The 20510-nt window shown below is 36.8% G+C and overlaps 2 protein-coding genes across 2 annotated transcripts in view; both read left to right on the top strand.

Moving 5' to 3' along the window:
- Positions 1–8163: 8163 nt before the first annotated feature.
- On the top strand, positions 8164–14107 carry LOC140934081 (uncharacterized). The gene is made up of 9 exons (XM_073383764.1): positions 8164–8236; positions 9192–9566; positions 10082–10327; positions 11047–11586; positions 12446–12547; positions 12652–12783; positions 13109–13173; positions 13934–13996; positions 14102–14107. The coding sequence occupies exons 1-9, from the start codon at positions 8164–8166 to the stop codon at positions 14105–14107; spliced, it is 1602 nt and encodes a 533-aa protein (XP_073239865.1).
- The window catches only part of LOC140934877 (adhesion G-protein coupled receptor D1-like), a 14151-nt gene continuing 7578 nt past the window's right edge, over positions 13938–20510 (top strand). Inside the window, exons 1-8 of the mRNA XM_073384439.1 lie at positions 13938–13996; positions 14552–14672; positions 16914–17054; positions 17544–17601; positions 17868–17967; positions 18180–18232; positions 18748–18871; positions 20474–20510. The exon at positions 20474–20510 is cut by the window's right edge and continues 67 nt beyond it. Of these exons, the coding sequence (XP_073240540.1) occupies positions 14615–14672; positions 16914–17054; positions 17544–17601; positions 17868–17967; positions 18180–18232; positions 18748–18871; positions 20474–20510 (571 nt within the window). The 5' untranslated portion in view covers positions 13938–13996; positions 14552–14614. The remainder of the gene's footprint in view (positions 13997–14551; positions 14673–16913; positions 17055–17543; positions 17602–17867; positions 17968–18179; positions 18233–18747; positions 18872–20473) is intronic.

The raw sequence follows: 20510 nt of genomic DNA, 5'->3' as shown, positions 1-20510 counted from the left end.
ATTATTAGAGCAAATCGCAAGAACATTATACACTCAAGATCTGGAAGCACTGCATATTTGGTTTACTCTACCTTGCGTTAATGTTTACTTCTGCTACTGATCCCAAGCAGTTAAGTCCCGCTAAAATCACGATCACAGCTTGAAACTTCAGCATTGTATAAAAGATTTTATCGTCCAAAACAAGAGATACTGCGGGACATTATCAAAAAAGAACAAAGAGGACATTATAAGCGTCCATCATAATCACACCAAGAGTGAAATTGCCTTTTAGAGGTGCAAACATGAGAGTGTATGCCTCATTAGGAAGGAATGTTTTCAATTTATCAATAGTCCAGATTGGAATGACTGAAATTTATACTTGTGTCCGAGGCTCCGTGTCAGATTATCCACAACATTGAGCCTTTTAGCATATAAAAATGATACGTTCCATATCAGAGTTTTTTGGTTAATGCCAAGCGGCATTATGGCAGTACTAAAAGAAAGAACTTAAAATATTGAATAGGAACATTTTTCTTATTAAATGTAATCATGCGTCGCTACTCTGGTACGTTTTATCGAATCATTCCTAAAATGAAACCTTAATCATTTCTTGGTTGTGTTTTCGTGCACAAAAAATTACCTTCAGTTGGCTGTAAAGTTCCTGCAAAGTCTCTTACGTTGTACTTTACTGATATAGCTGTAGTACATTTGGATCAATTTTATTATGACTGTTGCAATATTTTGCTGAATAATGAGACAGACGAAATTAAAATTTTCAAGGAAAAAAAATCCTATATTATAAGCTTCATTTAAAACTTGTGTTATTAAAAAAGGAAACAAAAGCATACACCCTCGGGTAAAATGGTACTCACCATTTAGTAGAATTCACTGTTGTTCAACGATGTAATCTCAGGCAATAATCGTTATGAGGTACTTTTAAAATTATCAACAGGAAAAGCATGAATGTGAATTATCATTTTATGGTTGAGGATACTTTAAGAATTAATGAGTTTGCTTTGTGTGGTTAGCCAATTAAATATGTTGATACTATGATTGGATGTCGAGATTTATCAGTATTTGTTTAATTTGCAAAGCATCGGTTTACAGATACTTATTTATGTTATTAACTGCTGAGCGCTATTGGTATTTACACTTTTTACATCGTAGAAAGGCTTGAAGCATTTATCTCCACCATATTGGTAATTGATTTAAGTACACAAGGTTGAAATGTGTGCGCGTGAGCGGGTCCGCAGATAGGAGATTTCTGAGTAGTGAATTAGTTGTATTTCATTTGATTACAACCCAATGCCATTAAAAAGAATGTCACCTCGGTTAAAGAATTATCTCTTTTAAAGTTGTAAATTAAAAGTGAAAAAAGAAACAGCATCATCAACAACAACAGGGAGTTTAAGATACGGCGACTACGGACTACGACTACGGTTAAACATGCTACTGCGCATGATCAAAACCACGTGACTGTTCATTTTTCCCGCGTAGTCCTGCGGGCTACGGTGAGTTGTTGAGCTGTTTCGCGTAGTCGCGACCACGGAGAACATTTTGCTCGTAATTTGCCGTCTCGTTAATTCTAAAATCTCGTATTTTCGCAAAAAAGCTTTCAATTCACCGGCTTTAAGTGAGAGGGAAGCGAAATATGTAAGTTGTGTCTAATTTCTTCTCAGATTTACGCTTTTAATCCACTCGAACCACTTCAGGTTGTGACTAATTTTTATCTAAAACTAAGCTCATATTTAAATAAGCTTAGCTGTTTATACGCAGAATTCAGATTGACGGCCGAGGAAAAGAGAAATCATGCAGGTGATTTACTTTCTCCTCGCACTTAAAAAGTTTCAATGTTTATTCGAACTGATTAGTGTGTCTTTCCACTTGTTTATGCGAGTTTTTGTATCGCATTTGCTGAATGAAAATGATGTAAACATCTTCGAGAAAATCGAACACGGCATTTCAATACTTCAAACTACATCAGATCAGCAGTCCGTGAAGTTCATCTTCTAAATCTTATCCATGAGCTATTACTATTTCGGTCTATTTCTTTAATATTTGACATAAGTATTCATGCATGGGCTAAAAAAAACAAAACCTGTGTAACCATAACTTTGTTCACCAACTTCACCCCGCGATGTAATTGCTACCTTCAAGTATGGAAGAATTTGCTCATTGTTCTAAAGATAAGATCACATGCAAAACTGACTTGTATTTTTGTGAACTATGATAAAAACAAGAAAATCTTTGTGTGCTGTTTCCCTCTCGCTCCTCCTCTTCTCTCGTATTCTACTGTCTGTAGCGCAATCTTAATGTTCTATATTTGCACGACTCAACCCAGTGCTACAAACAAAGGACAACGCTCGTCCAGCCGTAGTTCGTAGTCCGTAGTCTCCGTATCTTAACTTCCCTAATAACAACGACGACGACGACAACTACAGGAACAAATAATTTCCATTTTGTTTGTTGATTCAGGGCTCCTTGTTTATTGTTCTATGGGATAGTTTTGGCCATTTTAGTGCAGAGAAGATGACAAAGAACTTGGCAGGTACAACGAATGTAGTATCTGGCGGTTGGCAAAAAAGAGACAATTAGTTTGTTTCAGGCAAGTTATATAGATTTATAGAGTGGATTTATTTGCAAAATTTATTACTCAGTCGCATGGCCGTTGCCATATTGTTTTCTTGTTCAGAAGGGATTTCGGCTTTTCATGCCATGGACACTATGAATCCCTTTTCCATGAAAATCCCTCGAAAATGCGTTGAAAAACCCGTGATGAAACCGTTGTTAATGGCCATGAAAACAGAGATTATCATGGTTTTTATATTCGCAGCATAAAATTTCCATCACGTTTTAAGGGGGTGGTTTTCATGGGCCACGAAAAGTTTACCAAGCACTGAAAATTGATTTCATGGGCCACCAAGTTACTAAGTATCTCAGACTGAAAGAATTCATGACCCATGAAAGTGCAGCGACCTCCTAGTATATATTTCATGGGCCATGAAAATTATAATTGGCCATGAGATACCCATGTAAGCAATTCTTGATCCCGAAGTCGATTCCCGGTGCTTTCCCATTCTGTAATCCCTAATTATCGCTGCCCTGACTTCGCCTAGTGTTGGTTCGTTTACTCATGCTATCTCTTCTACTGCGTGATATGGAAGTAATCCTCCTGATCGTCAATTATTGGGTTTGCTGATACTTTCGTATTAAGCACCTCCTTAACGTATTCTGTCCATCTTGCCTTTACTTCCCTTTTGCTACTGATGAGGTTTCCATTTTTGTCTAGAACCGTTGTGCTCTTTCTAGATCTTTCATTGCATAGCGTCTTTGTGAGTACTTATAGTGTCTTTAGAGGCTTGTGGCAACTCTCTCAGATGCGATGCGAGGGCGATCGCAGTTACCTCGTTACCTAGATGAAACTGTTTCCAATCGTCCAGATAGTGCAGGGGTGAAGGTGGGGGGGGGGGGGGGGGGGCATAGCCTGAGAAAACAGCCGACATTTGGCGACGTTACGACTGGTTTCTCCCCCAAATGACGTCTGAGAAACGAGCGCGGAAATTCCACCCAGATCTGGGTGGGTGCTTCTGTGTTGGCTCTCTGCAGCTTCTTCTGCTTCATCTGCAATGTTATCCGTCCACCTCCTTTTATCTGCTTTTATACTCCTCTGTCCTTTTCGCCCTTAGTTGTCTCTTGACCCTCTCTGATCGTGTGCTTAGAATCTACTGATTTCTTCCCTTTGGTCTACAAGGTGCATTAATTTGTCACTGATCCATGGTTTCTTCCCTTTCCTGGTCTACCTAGAACTCCGCTTTGCAACCTCAGTTTACACCTTCTCCACCACCCAGAAGCACGCCCTAGCCAAAGTCTATCGACAGAGACATCATTTCTGGGTTGCAAATAATGTAATATTTGATACGCCTCAGCTTCAAGGTAAAATACGGACGTCAAGACAAATGCAATTACCCGATTACATCAGTGTTCCATCAGCACCCAGCTTGGTAGCCTGCGAAAACATCCATTTCTCCTCGCTCTTCGTCGCTGGCGACGTTTCGCGCGGAGTAACGTCTGCGACTCAGCGACAGAAATTCCATACTGATGACGCAAATCAATGTTTTCTCGCGTTTACATTTGACCTTTGTGGCCTTTTGCCTTTTGTCTGTCATTCGTAAACAATAGCTAAAACAATATAACCGCTCCGTCGACCAATCAGCGCTTCTGACCGGATTCCGGACAGATTTTACGTCATCAGTATGGAATTTCTGTCGCTGAGTCGCAGACGTTCCTCCGCGAGAAACGTCCCCAGCGACGAAGAGCGAGGAGAAACGGATGTTCTCGCAGGCTACCAGCTTAGCGAAAATGTTAAACTTATATTATTGCTAAAACGCCGGAAAGTGTGGTCACATCAGGGGTCGGTCACATGTTGAGCATTGTTTGGGGCCAATCCTCTAGTACGGTCTGAGGCCAACTACTACTACTCTCAACAAGTGTCCTGAACGCATGTTATTTAAGAAGACAATGTTTAACTGTTTTAAAATAACCCGTAAACTCGTGAATAACATAACCTGTAAACGTACTTTTATCGATCTTACAGTGCAATAAATCACATTATATTATGGATGCGGATATTTCATATCAGTCTTCACTAAACCAAAAACAATCGCGTGTCAACGGCGGGAAAATCAACATATGGAGTCATAGAGTCAAGTATGTTTTTGTATATTTGTTTCTAAACAACGCATTAAAAGTACGCGTCAGTTAAGTATCATAATAAATGGCGGATGGAAGCACAGAACAACGACAAGACAAAATATTAATACAATTTTAAAGATTGAGCAACATTTTTTTGTTGTTAAAACTGAAAATCTGTTGTCTCGCTAACTTGACAAATTACTTCAGTTGTTAGCATGTTAAATGGTTTAATTTTTACTGTGTGAAGCCCTTTACTAACCAAATTGCAAAAGGGAAACGCATCCCGATTGGGCAGTTGAGATTTATAATAACGAACACCTGCGCCGGGTATATCAGACCACCCGCCGAATTGAAACAAAAAAATAATTAGGTTCTATACCTTTTTAAAAACATAAGCTAACGTCAGTGAACCTTTTTGTACTCATGTAAATACAAATGCGAAGCAGGCAACAAGATTTTTTTAAACTGAAAACCAGACAGTGCATGATGTTTCTTCCTCTTCAAAAGATGAACACTCTCAATATATTTAGCTTGTTTATTTTTGCCCTAATCTCTTTCGAAGTTTCATCTCAAGGTAAGCAATATACCACATTTTCAGTACCGCGGCAAAACTGAAAAAGAGAAAAAAGGAAACAAATGATAGTTTTGTAATAATTATGCATCTCAGATTCACAGTCGTGTTTCTTGATCTTATCTATTTCACAATCCTGTACGAATGTCTTTTTGGTGGCCTTTTTCCCTTCTTCATCAAAAAAACTTCTCAATATATTAGGTGTGTCTGTCTATTCCTTAATTTCTTTCAAAGTACCATATCAAGTAAGTTTTGTACCGCATTTTATGCGCCTTGAATTTGCCCTCGAGTAGTACTCAATCAACATAAAAAATTATTTAGCACCATTTCAGCCACATTTCTCCAGGACTGTGTCTCCAAATTTTGTATCAATGTTTATTCTTAACAACTGTTTGTTAGTTTTACCAAGCAGCAGTTTCAATATAACCCAGGTATCAACTCTTTTTGAAAGTAAAATTTTGTCCTTGGCTCGAATACATCGATAAATTTAAAAAACAAATAGTAGTTAACGTGTAACAAAATATCTTGTTGACACATTTAAATAAATACATGTCCGGAAACTCATTACTAGAACTTTCCACGAACGATATACAGCGACAATAAGTTGGTATATAAGATATTGCTTTATCATAGCAATCTTGAAAATTTTTAAGAAATTATAATAACAATGGAGCTATGGACAGTTAGAAGTAAATGTAAAAAAAAAGAAAAAAAAAGAAAAAAGAAAGCATCAGCTATATTGATAAAATCCAAAAAAGGTTATGTGGGAGTGCAGTGGGCAATCATTTAGTAACTTAGTAGAGGCTTTCGTTTGCTTTCAAATGGACAAAGAACACTCTGTCACTATATTCACTAGTGACAACGTCAGTTTTCAATGAGTGAGGAATTTGCTTCCTGATCTGTTACTGAGACAAATCTCAAATTAAAATATTAAATGATTTTGCCCGTCACAAGGTCACAGTGAGCCCACAGGCTATACTTTTTACTGACTATAATAACAAGTAAAACATTTTATCTCTGCATCGACCTTACTTCTTCTTCGTCAGCTTCATATTCATATTCAAATACTTTCTAGACAATTTTAGTATCCTGGCTGTCAAGTGGGGTCACTTCAGTCGTTCCTATTCGTTAATGAAGTGTGAGATTTAAACGAAATACTGCAAGTATACCAAAACCATAAATAAAAACCAACAAGTTCAAAAATCACTTTACCCACCTTTAAGATAAGCACAATCATATCATTTTACAACTGCGTAATATATTCTTCTCACTCATCGCATTTTACTCAGTTTTTCTTGTGACAATTCGAAAGAAAATGAGACACTGGGACTATAAATGATATTATATTCTTTTTAGCTATTCAGTTCGTAATCCGTAGGAAAAGAATATTAGTCAATAACTGTATCTTTAAACTATCATACCCTGAAAGCAGAGAAAACTGTCAGGGTTGAGTCATTTTTGCCACAAATATAATATTATTCTCACTGAATGCAAATTTATTAAGTTAACACTCTTAAAGCTTTACTTGATTTTTCGAAGACTCATTGTAAGTCTTGTAAGAATCCTCTGTAGGTAACTCAATTGCATAACTTTCACCTCGCGCCCGGTAAATTTTCATTTTCTTTAATTAATTTATAAGATAATCCTCGAGGTACTCTTAGTTCAGTATTTCTAATTTAGGCGACTATTATTTGTGCCTAACCAGGATATCGCTCTCTTTATCTCCGTTTTTATATGCTTGGTCTTTTTAGATGCTTATATGCTTAGAGTTATGGTATTGTCCATAATGGGAGAATTAACCTTTCTTATGATAAAGTTGACATATTATAATTATTGTCAGACAAAGACCATTCATTAAAAATTTCTGGGAGCTGCAGAATTTTTGCGCCACTAGATCAAGGAGGTTGCAGAATTTCTGCGGCAGTAGATCAAGGGGGGTGCATGCAGGATTTTTGCTGCATCAGATCAAGGTGGCTGCAGAATTTCTGCGGCATTAGATCGAGGAGGCGGCAGTACTTTTGGGGCATGAGACGAGGGGGCTGCAGTATTTCTGCGGCATTCGACCAAGGAGGCTGCCGAATTTCTGCGGCCTCAAATCAGGGAGGCACAGAATTTCTGCGGCTTTAGATTATGTCAGATCAATTTTGCGAACAATTGCTCTAAACCTGAGAAATATATGACATTTTTTTTATCTTCAAATTGCGTCTTTGAAAACTCAAGAATTTAAACGATTTTTAAAAACTCACCGACAAAGACTAAAGATTTTTGTTACAAAACGTTTTTTGGAAAAGCAAAAAATACTTGGAAAAAGTTAAGAATTAACGAAGAAAAAGAAAGGAAAAGAAAAGGGAAAAGGAAAGCAATTACTTGAAATTAATATTCAGTAATAAATTGTGAATGAACTTAGTAGCTTAAGAAATATGATTTTTAATTATAATATGGTATTCATTTTTAGAAAGACTAAGGCGGCTTGGATTGCTATTAATCACTAACAATGTTACGTGTCCTACTCAGAACCAATTCCAAGTTTTTATGGCCTTCCAAAATGTTATAAGTTGTAAGTATTTGATTCAAGTACCCTTCCTTTCACAGAAGCCGACAATTCAGATTATTAGTAATAAAAACGAAAGCCGCTGTGCATTCGATCATTTAAAAATCTCATTACTTACCAAAGACAAAGGTTGAAAACCTCAATGTTTTATAGCAGCGAACCAGAAAAGATTTAAAATTATAGATAATTAAAAATCATAACCCCTTACTAAGTGATATTATTTCATGAGGCCTTTCCTTGTGACTGAAGTAATGGGCCTGAATTGACTTTTGTGTCTAAATTGACCAGTTAAAGAGCATAAATAAGCACTGTCTCATCAACGCCTTTCGTACATGTAAGTGGATATTTTCCTCTGATCCACAGTTCGGGGATGAGAAGTGAAGTCGATACGGTGTTCGGTGTATTGTTCATATTCTTTTGTCAATCATTCTCTTCATCGCAAGGTAAGAAAAATCACCGCGTTTGGATTATCTTTGTTGACCCGACTAAAACCCATGAAAACCAAAACATTTGCCTTCTACGTTTCAATACCGATTATACAGGTATCAACAGTTTCAAGAAAACTGAATACAGGGGTAAATAGCCTTTGAGGAGTTTAAGCTGACGTTGGTCGTGATTAACATTTCGTGCCAGAAACTGTGCATTTGACATTGTAGTCACCTAGCACGACCAAAAAAACAGAAAGAGAAATTAAAGAAAAAAGGAAAAACTAGCAATTTATATTGGACCAATTTGTCGACAAAATACTTACTACTATTTTTGAGCAATTATAAGCATATTTTATCCAACGTTAATGTTAAAGACTGAAGCGATGTGTCATGATTTGTTCTGTTATCAAAGACGTTATAATTCTTCACTTAAAATGTCGTACATCTTAAGTTGAAATTATTTCACTAGCCGTGTTATCTTGCTCTAGTACTAATTCATGAAATTAATAAGCGGATAATTTCTACTTATTTTTATCAATTTTTGCGGTTTTCCAATAGTTCAGGTAGGTGTATATATCCATAAATGTTGCTGTTGTTGCTGTCTCTCGCAACTGACGCTCAGTTACCCTAGGTATCGCCCCTCCTTGAACATTCCTCATCCCTCGTTTCGGAATCCTTTTCTGAGTATGGGAAAATTTTTCAAACCAAGCGTTTTAAGACTTAGCATCAAATTTCCTTTAATTAATGGAAATGAGTCGAGAAAGGTAGTCACTTTGTTTAGTATGAACGTGTTATTCAAAACAAGCATACGAACATAAAAATAAGATATGAAAGTTTAATGATGTAACTGCGAGTCAACAATACCGGAGACTGACAAGCACACTTATTGCTGTAGCCTGCAGACTGATGTCAATTACAAAAAATCCTTAACAAGACATTGCCCTTAATATTGCTTTGCTTATTTTCTTAGGTGAAACAATCAGTTATGTCTTGACTAATTCGACAACTTTCTCAGTTCCCAACGGCACCTTCCGCCTTCGAATCTTGGCCTTGGGTGGGGGCGGTGGTGGATGTGGTGGAATTAAGCAAGGGAGAGGTGAAAGTGGTGATTTAGTGGTAAACATAATCCAGATATCAGGCCCAAGGACAGTCAATGTCTCAGTTGGTAGAGGTGGACTGGGTGTAAGGGGACATGCAGCTGATTTAAATTCAGAAGGAATGCCATCACAATTTGGAGACTACGTCATTGCTGCCGGAGGGCATGGTTGTGCAAGGAATTTAAGGGAGTATTCCCTGATGGAATATAGAGGAATTCAACTTCTCAGAAAGGTTGACATAACTAAAGGTAATAACAACAACAAATGCAGATAAAAATTAACATTTGTTGACAAAAATTTTCCAGTTCCTCACAATGAATACTATACTGAAGAAAAATTAAAGCGAAGCTATATCGATGGACTTAAGGTGGGCCAAACATGCATATTTGCAAGATTTTCCTTTAATTGGTCATGCTCTGGCAAACGAATTACCAGAATTGAAGTTGTGGGTAACTGGTCTGGGCCGGGGTGTGAGGTTAAACCTCATTTTAAAAAAGGCTTTTTCGCGCTTCTGGGTCTGGGAGAGGTTCAGATCGAGGTTCCCCTTCCGTAACCTTAAAGTCGCTCAGGATAAGGCCAGTCAGATTAATTTAATTATCAACTTTAACAAATACGGGAAACGTCTTGGGGGCGAGGTTGGTAACAGGTATTGTTACTTGAGTTAACAAAAGACAAAAACATCAAAATTGGTGGGAGCATACTACGTTCATCCTCTCCTCTGTCCTAATATAATAGAGTTCAAACTCAGCCCTTTACATTTCAGGTGCGGATGGTCAAGACGCTGTTCTTTCAACTTCAACAGTACATGGCGGAGAGGGCGGAATTTTGTTCAACGGTAGAGGACCAGTCGGTGATTCTGGTTCAGGAAACATTTCCGCAGCAGGAGGGGCTGGGTACGGTGCAGGAGGAGGCGCAGGTGGAGCTCTATACTTGAGGAACGGTTCAGTACTGATTTATTCTGGAGGACGTGGTGCGGATGGAGTCTTCTACCTAGAAATGATTCACCCAGGTAAGGCCACCAATAGCTTTTCGCATATCTAATACTCAGCTAAGGTGGCGGGTAATAATAATATTGGGAACTCACTGGCCCCTTTAATTATCCCTTAAGGATATGATCGGATGTACAGGGGCGGATCCAGGATTTTTTTTAGGAGGGGGTGCACTCGTCTCTTGCTCTACTTCAACACCAATAAACCACATTTACCAGAATACCAGTTGTGTTAGAAAACCGCAGGTCATCTCGGGGGGGGGGGGGGGGGGGTGCGCACCCCCTGCACCCTCCCCCTAGATCCGCCCCTGATGTAATATATCAAGTATGAGACGCAGTGTTTCATCACCAGATGGAAAGCTGAGAAGAGAGCTGAAAATACGACGCGCAGCGGAGTATTTTTAAAGAACTTCGAGGTGTTCATCTGGTGATGAAACACTGTGTCGAATGCTTGATATTGCTTCTCAAACAAAATGATTTTAGAAGGAGAAATTAAGGATGCAAAAATGAGCAGTTTTTCATCACATTTCTAAACTCATTAAACATTAATTACCTTTGTATTTTCTTTATGAATTATTAATGAGTTTGAGAAGGTTGGGTGACACTATACACTGACCAATATGTTTTATTAAGTGATACAATGTAAGAGGAAGGAAAACGTTCATGTCTATTTTAACTTTAACAATTTTGCTAATTGTCTTTTATTTCTATAATCTAACAACCGTGCCTTTTCTTTGCAGTATGCTTCCAATCAATTGACATCATCTTTGCGGTTCAGTCAAGCGGTTCTGTAACTGAGTTTGATGACCAGGTGAATTTTATAGTGAAGACAGTAAAGACTTTCAACATATCACCTGAGCACACACGCGTTGCTTTGATAAGTTATGCAAATAAAGCTCATCTCAAGTTTGGTTTCCAAGACTACACAGACTCGCAAAGCCTACTTCGGGGACTTTATGCCATAAAAAGTGATCATCTAAACACTAGTTCACGAGTTTCGTTCATCCCTGCTTATGAGACGACATTGATAGCTTTTTATGAGAAAAGACTCCAGGCTTCTCGAGCTCTCGTTTTATTGACTTATGCAAGCAATTTTACACAAAATAGTCAAATGGATAACTTGGTTAACAATATCAAGAATCAGAAAATTTCTATTTCCGTGGTTGTCATGGATACAAAGGCAGAATTGTCAAACCTTGCTGGTTTGGCAGGACATGAGCATAATGTACACGCTGGAAATATGAAGTCAGTTCCTTGGATTGCGGACATCATTTGCAAAGGTAGGTCATTACATACCACTTATTAGCCGAGAGTGAGGTCATTACGGGGAAATCTCTCATGGAGGCCTTGCATTGATTGACCTCGCTTTCGCTCGCTCGGTCGGAGATGCGATCGAAACCACAAGACAGTTTCTTTGATAATGATAAAGTTTGGATCTGAGCCTCTGATCAATTAAAAACAAATACTGGTCAGCGGATAACTTAAAAAAACATGTCACCTAGACGAGTTGTACACTATAGCCAGCGATACAGTCATGTGACACTGGTCAGCGGATACCTTTTTGAAAACTTTGCCCGCTTATCAGCTAATCAGAGCGTGTATACTATTACAGCCAAAAATACCGTCGCAAAATGTCGGTTATTTTCTCAGGTTAAAGAAAAGAGTTTTACCAATCAATTGGAATGATATTTTATTAATGTATTAGGCAACGCTTTCAAGTTTGACTTTAAGAGTTTTATTAAGAAAAGTCGGTCAAAATTCGTCATTGTCTCCTGTCACCATAGCTCGGCGAATGAATCGTCTTTTCACAGACCACTCCTTACATCAGTAACCAGAAATGTTTTTTCTCCGCTAGCGTAATTATGACTTCATTTTCTTGAATTTATTCTGAATCCATATATCTCCATTTTTCACCTAAAAATAGCTATAAAACTAAAGGAACAGGTATGATGAAACCATGAAGTAGGCTAATACATTGAAAAACCTTTACAATAATGGTGTCGTCGTTGTGAAATCATTGATAATTAGGGAAGGAACTAGTCCATCCGCCATCTCAAATCTTTTATTTTGACAACAACAACTACAACAAGACCTTACATCCAATTCCGTCTACTTATAATATGCTTGTGTATTTTTTAGATTCACATCGAAAACAAGACGCTAGCACAGTCATCGTTCAATCGCCATCACCCATATTACAAAATAGAACAGCGACTATTCTGTCAACGCCGGTGTTTTCTGGTTAGTAGATATCACACTATTCTAAAAGGACACCCTTGAAAGAGCGTTCCTACTCTAGCTCGGTGCTGATCGATGACTGTTTTGTTTGTCGTTTTCTCCTGTAGCTGTCCGTACTACTCCGGTGGGCGGTAGCAGCCTCCATACGCTTCTACCTTCAAAAACAGTGACTACAACCATCACATCACGGGTTTTAAAGCAGGCAGTCAGTCATAAGACAGTTCAGGAACTGGAAAACGGTAATATATATTTACTGGACTTAGAAAGAAGAACAATATCTCTCCTTGTGCTAAATTTGGCCGTCCCATTAGTATGAATTCTGGCAAGTGGCGGAATGAGCGAATCAGTTCGCACTAATGTGAACCTTAAAGAAGCATGCAGTGTGAAAAAGGTTGATTTCTAAGAAGTTGACGTCAAGGGCTTTATCTACTTTCCTTTTCTAGTCGACCGCTAATGGTCACATCCTTATTTAATGAGTGCTTTGAGTTTTGAAAGACTAGTTCGTAATTAAGGAAAGAAAGAGTGTTTATTTCCTTTTCTCTTCCTCTTATTTTATTGTCTCAGATTTGAAGGACGTTCTCAGTATAAACTTGACTTCAATCAGTATTGAAGATCTATCAAGAGTCAAGGTGAGGAGATCGAGAAAAAATTAAACTGCTAATTAAAAATCAAAACTGCCTCAGTATATCTGTCATACCCTAACAATTTCACTAAGGAAAAAAAAAACAAAAAAAAAAGAAAAGAAGGAAATTTCTGCTACATCAGTTTTAGAAAATAGTGATTATTGCCATCTTTTGCCTCCTTGCTGACCGGATCAATGTCTTTCGTTTAAACTTAACTAATTGTTAGTCCTATTTTGGAGTGTATTTGACGTAAATGATTTGGTCCAATTCAGTCCTTTCCTTGACTTTCAAAGTATCCGCCCCTAGAATCTGGAACATTTTACCGAAGGACATTAGGAAACAGGACAACTATAATAAATTATACTTCTAAGAAACAGCTAAAGACTTACTATTTTAAAGTTGCATACAATTTTTAATTATACATAGGTGTATATTAATTTTACTCTCCTTTTTTATCAATTTTAATGAAACATATAACATTTCTTTTAGTTATAATTATTGTAAGTAATAGGTTAAGTGCTAAATAATTAAGTTAGGTGTCATTTACAGATATATTCATGTTTAATTCGATAATTAATATATTTTTAGTTATCTTTAATAGTTTGTAATGCGCATTTGATCATTTGATATATGTTAATTTGCGCAATATCAAATAATAATTAAATATTATTATTTTTATTACCATTTTTTTAAAGGCGACTTCAGAAAATAAGAACTTAGTCATCGTTTTTAGAAGTCAGCAGCTACTTTTTTGTTTGTTTTTAAGAACTATGTTTCTTTAGCTGGAGATTTACTTACGGAAAGCCACAGAATACCAAACGCCTCTGAGGTAAGTGTTGCCCTTTAAGTCTAATAGACTTAGGGGGATTGCAAGTTTTACAGTCAACCGAACAGGTATTGACGAGTAAATTATAATTATCCTGTTAAATTTAAGGTATGACTAATGTCTTATTTAATAACGTATATGACTATAATTATATTTTACAATCTACAGTAAAAAGACGGTAGGTTTCAGCTGAGTCAGGAGCTGCGCAGTTCGACCAGTGGTGAAAGAGGAAAAACTTTAGATATTCCTCTGGTTCGTGTCAAGGGACACCGACCTAAATGAGCAGTCAGCGACATCCCTTGAAATCTGCCACCTTTTTGAAAGTTTTTAACTACTCTTTACAGCAGTTCTCAAATATTTACATGGTTAAGGAACAAAAAATTATGGAAATAATGAAAAACGGTTTTGCTAAAAATGTTGATGAGGTACTCTAAAAACTTACACTGTATATTTTATTAAGCAGTTTTTCCTGTGTCGTTTGGTTTTGTCAAATTAAACTTTAGGGTACCAGGGTGGGTTGTCTGTACGAGCTCATAAATGTTGCAAACATCTTGTCAGAGAGGAATCGAATTCAAGATAGTGCAAAAAGTTGAAGACATCGGCCTTGCTGTAGCAGAACAAATGGAACCTAATCAAGATGGCTATAAAGCATTGACCATTTCATCAGGAGGAAAAGTAGGTCAGTAAGAAAATATTAGACTGTATAATATTATTGTACTTAGCAATTGCTGAATGAAGCTGCGGCCCAGGTGGTAGATAACACCCTTCTCGATCTGCATAATTTTTTATGTAATACTAAAGCTAAATTCAATAATTGCTTTATTATTAATTTAAAATGTTTCCAAGTTGTTAACAACATTACAAAATATCATTAACACGAATTAAACTTCTGGGCCGGGTTGTTCGAAGCTGGGTTAAGATAACCTAGGGTTAGTGCGAAATTTCAACTCAGATATAAGAGCTTAAAAAAATAAATCCAGTTTAATTCTCTTTGCCTACAATTTGATGATTGGATACTCTAAAAAGTATAGAGAAAATTGACCGAGAGAGTGCTTTTCATGGAAAGAAAAAGAAGCCCGGGTTAAAATTTAACCCTAGGTTAGCGCTAACCGGCCTTCGAACAACTGGGCCCTGTCATTTATGAATGTATTTGTTATGCCTCTTTCCTGACTTTGCATAGTTTCAACTATTATAATTATGGTCACCCAACTAGCTTAGCTTTTTAGAAGTTATTTTGGGTTTCGAACGACTGTATGTATTTTTATTAATAATTATATTTCTTGTAAATTCTTTTAGTTGTGTCTACAGTAGAAATAAACTTGTTCAGTTGTTGTTGTTGTCTTACAAGTAAAGCCCCTCCAGGATTTCTATATTTTCCAGTCTACTCTATTGTATCATTGTTGTTGCGTTTTTTTTTTTCGTGGCTACAGCACTGATCGTTTGAAGAGGAAGAACCTAAGGGACAAATTTAGCAAATCAACAAGATTGTGGGGAATATGGCAATCTTATACAGGGTGTCCCAAGCTGTCCCAAAAGTTCGTTCCTCTACTTTATGAGTCTGTAATTCAGTACTATTGGACTCGGTACCCAAATCATTTAAACAAAAGTTTTGTCTTTCAATCTAATTCACTATTCTCATACTTGTTGTGCCTTCTTTTGACTGAAATATTCGATTTGTGTACTTCCGCGCCAAAGGTGCGCGAGCGCGAGTATATTTTCCTTCCACATATTTTCTCTATTTTATAGCCCAAATTGCTCGAACTCCTTCCTTGTTTTTTGTGAAATCACGAAAGATAAACCCCCGTAGCGCAAAAACGTTCAGGTACGTGACAGCATAAGCATGTATACTTCGATTTTCTGGCTTATCAGTTGCAGAAACGTCTAAAAAACTGGAAAAATCCGAATGTTGGGTGGTAAAATGATCATGGAGAATTGAAGGCTTCGAAGGCAAGAAACAAAGGGGAAGACCAAAAGTCAATAAAGCAGCTAAAATAGTTTTAAAGAAGGCTAGATACAAAATAGGAGACTCGACGAGGAAGCTCTCGCATAGTTAGCGAGCTAAGTCTGGAGCAGGTTTATGAAAAGTGAAGGTTAGAGGCCCCTGAGATGTCAAAAAAAACTCTGCTTAGTCTGCCAAGTAACGCGCTCAGCTCGTCTCAAATTTTGTGAAGGAGCACAAAAGCCTTGCTGGGGAAGGAGGCCGGGATGATTAATGAATGCCCCAAATATATTTTTTTCAGATGCCTAATGTAAACAAATATTGTTTGGGGGTTGAAATTTCTCCTGTGCACCACGTGATAAAAAAGCTCAAAATGGATCATCCGTGGGTCTACACGCTGTATCCCATCCTATCCCCTGCTGAAACAGCTGCAGAATGTCATAAAAAACAAACGGGGCATGCCAGTTACTGAAATTCTGAATGCAAGTACTCGATAGAGCCATAAACATTTTCTAGAAATTTCATGTAAAAATAAAGTTTTGATCATAAGTTATAGCGCATGAAGTTAGAGGAACGAACTTTTGGGACACCCTGTACATGTAGCTTTAGCTGAACTGTTCTTCGTCAAAAAAATAATAAATAACTATTAATAATTATGATAATAATAATAATAATAATAATAATAATGATAATTAATAACAATAATAAATGTTCGTGTCCGTTACCAATAACAGGCATGACCAGGTAATGAAGAGAAAAACTCGTTACAGACAGTAGAAAATTGGGACAGTCCGTGTATTGGTTGACTAGCTTGCTTGTCGCTAGTTTTCGTCGTTGCTGTACGGTTTTTTCCCGGATGAACAGAAGACTATTGGGGTTATGATGCATTTTTTTAATTCTCCAAGTTGCTCAGATAAGCTAAAAAATGACCTGTGAAGAAGATCTTTGAGTGAAATTTGTTTGTTTTCAATTCTCTTTTAGAAATTGCTGTCGCATCTGTTAACATATCAAAAATACGGGAGCTGAGGTTTCCAGACATTCTTGGAGATGATTTTTCAAACAATTCGATTCGCTCGGACAAAGTTATACTTCCTCGAGCTGCATTCCACCCGAACAGCACAGGTACTGTTACATTTGGTCTTGTACGCGATAATTTAAGCCAAGAAGAATGGACTAGAAATGTTTACGTGTATCGCAGAACCTCGTGGGACCCCTGGCCTAGGGCGGGGAGAGAAACTGAGTAAAAATGTAGTGGTTTGTAGTGGTTGGGACTAAAGTTAAGCCCCATTCACTCCCCATTCATTCCAAATGAAACCAAATTTTAGAAAATGAAAAAAAAAAATTAACATGTTTCAGAATTTTCGCTAAATTTACAATGACAATTCTGTTAAGCAGGTTTTATGAAAGGCCTAAAACGTGTTCAATCAAACAGCTAATTAAGCTTTGGTGTGAATTGATGGGCATGCAAAAGAAATTACAGGTACAAGTGGTGGGTTTGTATGTAGCAGAAACGAAGTACTAATATCTGACTTTTTTGTTATCAATTTAAGCAAAGAAATTGAACACAGCTAGTCAAAAAATAAACGCCTTTTTTTTTCTGAATGTCAACAGGATTAGGTCAGGTTGTTTGGATGACGCTTGACAAACTAGAAGCTATGAATACCACATCGTGAGTTCCTGACTTTTGTTAAATAATAGTTTTCGAATTATTGCTCTTAGCTACAGTTTCTTTATTGCTAAACCGATTCTGAGTTAAGAATAAGGCAAACCTCTTATGTCTAAGCTTTTTAAATATGAATGGCCATAATGGAACATCTTACTGAATTTAAGTGAAATTACTGATTTAGTTATGAAAGAAGATCAGTTGTAAAAGTACTACATTCTAGCTTAATTAGCCTATATATTAGCCAAAACTACCCCTCTTGTTTTTTTTAGCTCTTTCAGGGTAGGGAGTCGTATAATGAATATCAAAGTAAAACCGCGTCAAGAACACGAATTTGAAATACCAGTCAAGTTGACATTTTGGCGTACTAAGGTACAGTTCCAACATGATGCATTCTCTTGTAGCTGATTCACAGTAACTGCTTTTACCGATCTACTAGCTAATGTTTTTAATCAAACTCCGGCCCTAATCCATCAAAAGTTTTAAAACAACTTTCATTTGTTTCTTTTTACTATTTAATTCTGCATCGAACTCAACGAGGATGCGGGCTGATTCAATTGCTAAAACATTAATATTGCTTGCAGACTTTTGAGATCCACTTGGAAAATAGATGCGTCTTTTGGGATCAAAATAACACGTAAGTAACGCGTAAATATGTATTAGTTAGTTAAAGCCTTTTAAAATTACATTTGAATATTATTCATAGTTTCTACAAAATAGGAAGCTACTGGAGGAGTCAGCAAACTATCAGTTACCTAGATAGTGCATAGTCTATTATTATCTGTAAAAAAATGAATCAAATAAAAATTTAATTTAAACATTCTTTATTTGTAAGAAAAAAAAAAAACTTCCAGATCATCATCATCATCTTCATCATTATTTACTTATTTATTTATTTATTTATTTTTGGAGAACCATAAAGGCATTGAAATACTATTTTGACTCTTCGGAATAACGATGACGATAACAACGATATGACTAGCAATGGTCAATTCGATAGAGAGGGTTTATAGTAGATTGTATGTGATTGATTATTGCAGTTGCTTCTCTTGCAGTCGAGCGGAATTTTTGTCATTTGGCTACTTTCGATACAGTGCGGAGGAAATAACGGCTATTTATACAAAAACTAATTATTATAACTATTGTAAACAGAGATGACCAGCGTGTGTGGTCTACAGATGGCTGCCAAGTTGCCGAAAGTAACCAGTCAACAGTAATGTGTTACTGTAACCATTTGACCAGTTTTGCTGTTTTGATAAAAGTTACCAACTATGAGGTAAAGGCCAGTTTAATATAGATTTTAAAATATATTCTATATTTTCACTTTTCAAATAATAATAATTTATCATCATCATTATTAAATCGTAATCATAATCATAAGTAATGGTAATAGGACTGAGTGGAGTAAAATTCAGGGAGTAATCGGGCGAGTAAATTCAAATTGGCCGAGCGCGTAGTGCGAAGCCGATTTGAAATTACGATCCCGATCACCCTGGAATTGTACGACACGAAGTCCTATTACCACTTAATTGTGTCAATAACAAAATGCAAGAATCTCAGTCTTAGAATATTTATTAATGTAAATAAAAGTCCCTGGACCAGTTAGTTTCATCCGTTTTACTTTTCCATTTAAAACTGGACAGCCTACCTGGTCACTATTTTTTCATTGATTTTGATTGGTTATCGTGTGCTATGTAGTTACATTTCATTGGCTATAGTGGCATTTGCTACTTGATTTTCATTGGTTCTTTAACTGTCGGATTTGACCAGTCCAATTACAAGCTCCTGGTAATTGGACAGGTCAAATTGGACAGTTTGGAAGTTACAATTATAGCAAAATTAAGCCAAACTATGGGCTGTTAAGAACCAGTCATATTTAAGCATTTTCTTATTGACACAATTATAATATTTATTATATAATATTTGTTTTTAAAAAATAATAATAATGATAATAATAAAACATGTCAAATTACTATTAAAAAAATATTATGCTTAATGTTATGGTAATTCCCACTTCTATGTGTTTTTTCCCCGTATGTGCTATATACTTACTATTTTTTGCTTACTTGTTTGTCTGTCTGTTGGTTATTTAACGTGGCTTTGGATCAGGGTGTGTTGCTAAGATACCAAAATTTTATCAAATAAATTATTAATATTTAAGAGCGTAAATGCCGAGCTAAACGTGGAAAATAAATTATCTTTTAAAACTGACCTATCCCTTTGAGTATTAGGAATTCATTTAATGAAGGTTTATTGTGTCGCGATTTATTTCTTATTTTTCTCCCTTGAATAAGGTGTCATTTTTCGGGGTTGGGCCTTAAGTGGCATGGGGCATCAATTTTCGTTTATCTCATCCTTAAATAGGGTCGCGGTTTAGACCCTGGGCGGCACTCACCTATTCGAAATTTATTACCTGCCTCGAGTAATTATCTAGATTGGACGCTCCGATGGACGAAGTTTACTGTATGTTTCAATCTATAGATTTTATAGGTGTACCTGACTAACACGAACTGCCTGATGTAGCCTTCGCCTCAGACGAAACTAAACTCTGGTTAAGTCCGTCTGCGAATCAGCGACAAAATCCTCAAGCTCTAGGCCCCCAGCTGTGTACCAGGATTTGAGTACGCGGAGGGTTAAAACGTCATTGTCGATTTGCTATCAAGTTGAAAGAAAATGCGAAACACATTTCCGGTAATTCGTTGGCCTTGCAGGCAGTCCAATACAAGGATTTCGGCGCTGCTTCGGGGTACTAACCGAGGTTAAATTACGTGTGCGGCGCACGCTAGCCTGATGATAATTACTTAGTATACTAAGATCAGTAAGATTTGTTGTCACGTCAACACTTAGTTTAACTATGCTGTGTTTTGATTTTCTTCAGCCTAAAGACGAGCATAAGCTACCACTGTCGATAATTA

This window comes from Porites lutea, chromosome 4 (genome assembly GCF_958299795.1).
Source record: "Porites lutea chromosome 4, jaPorLute2.1, whole genome shotgun sequence".
Classification (NCBI taxonomy): Eukaryota; Metazoa; Cnidaria; class Anthozoa; order Scleractinia; family Poritidae; genus Porites; species Porites lutea.
Note: the sequence above shows the minus strand (reverse complement) of the source record. Positions and strands in the feature narration are given on the sequence as shown.

Bases quoted from the DNA above. Each gene is read 5' to 3' on its own strand.
- LOC140934081 (XM_073383764.1), top strand. From the start codon at position 8,164: ATGAGAAGTGAAGTCGATACGGTGTTCGGTGTATTGTTCATATTCTTT. The intron at 8,237-9,191 runs GTAAGAAAAATC...TTATTTTCTTAG, and splicing joins ATCATTCTCTTCATCGCAAG to GTGAAACAATCAGTTATGTC. The intron at 11,587-12,445 runs GTAGGTCATTAC...TGTATTTTTTAG, and splicing joins TGCGGACATCATTTGCAAAG to ATTCACATCGAAAACAAGAC.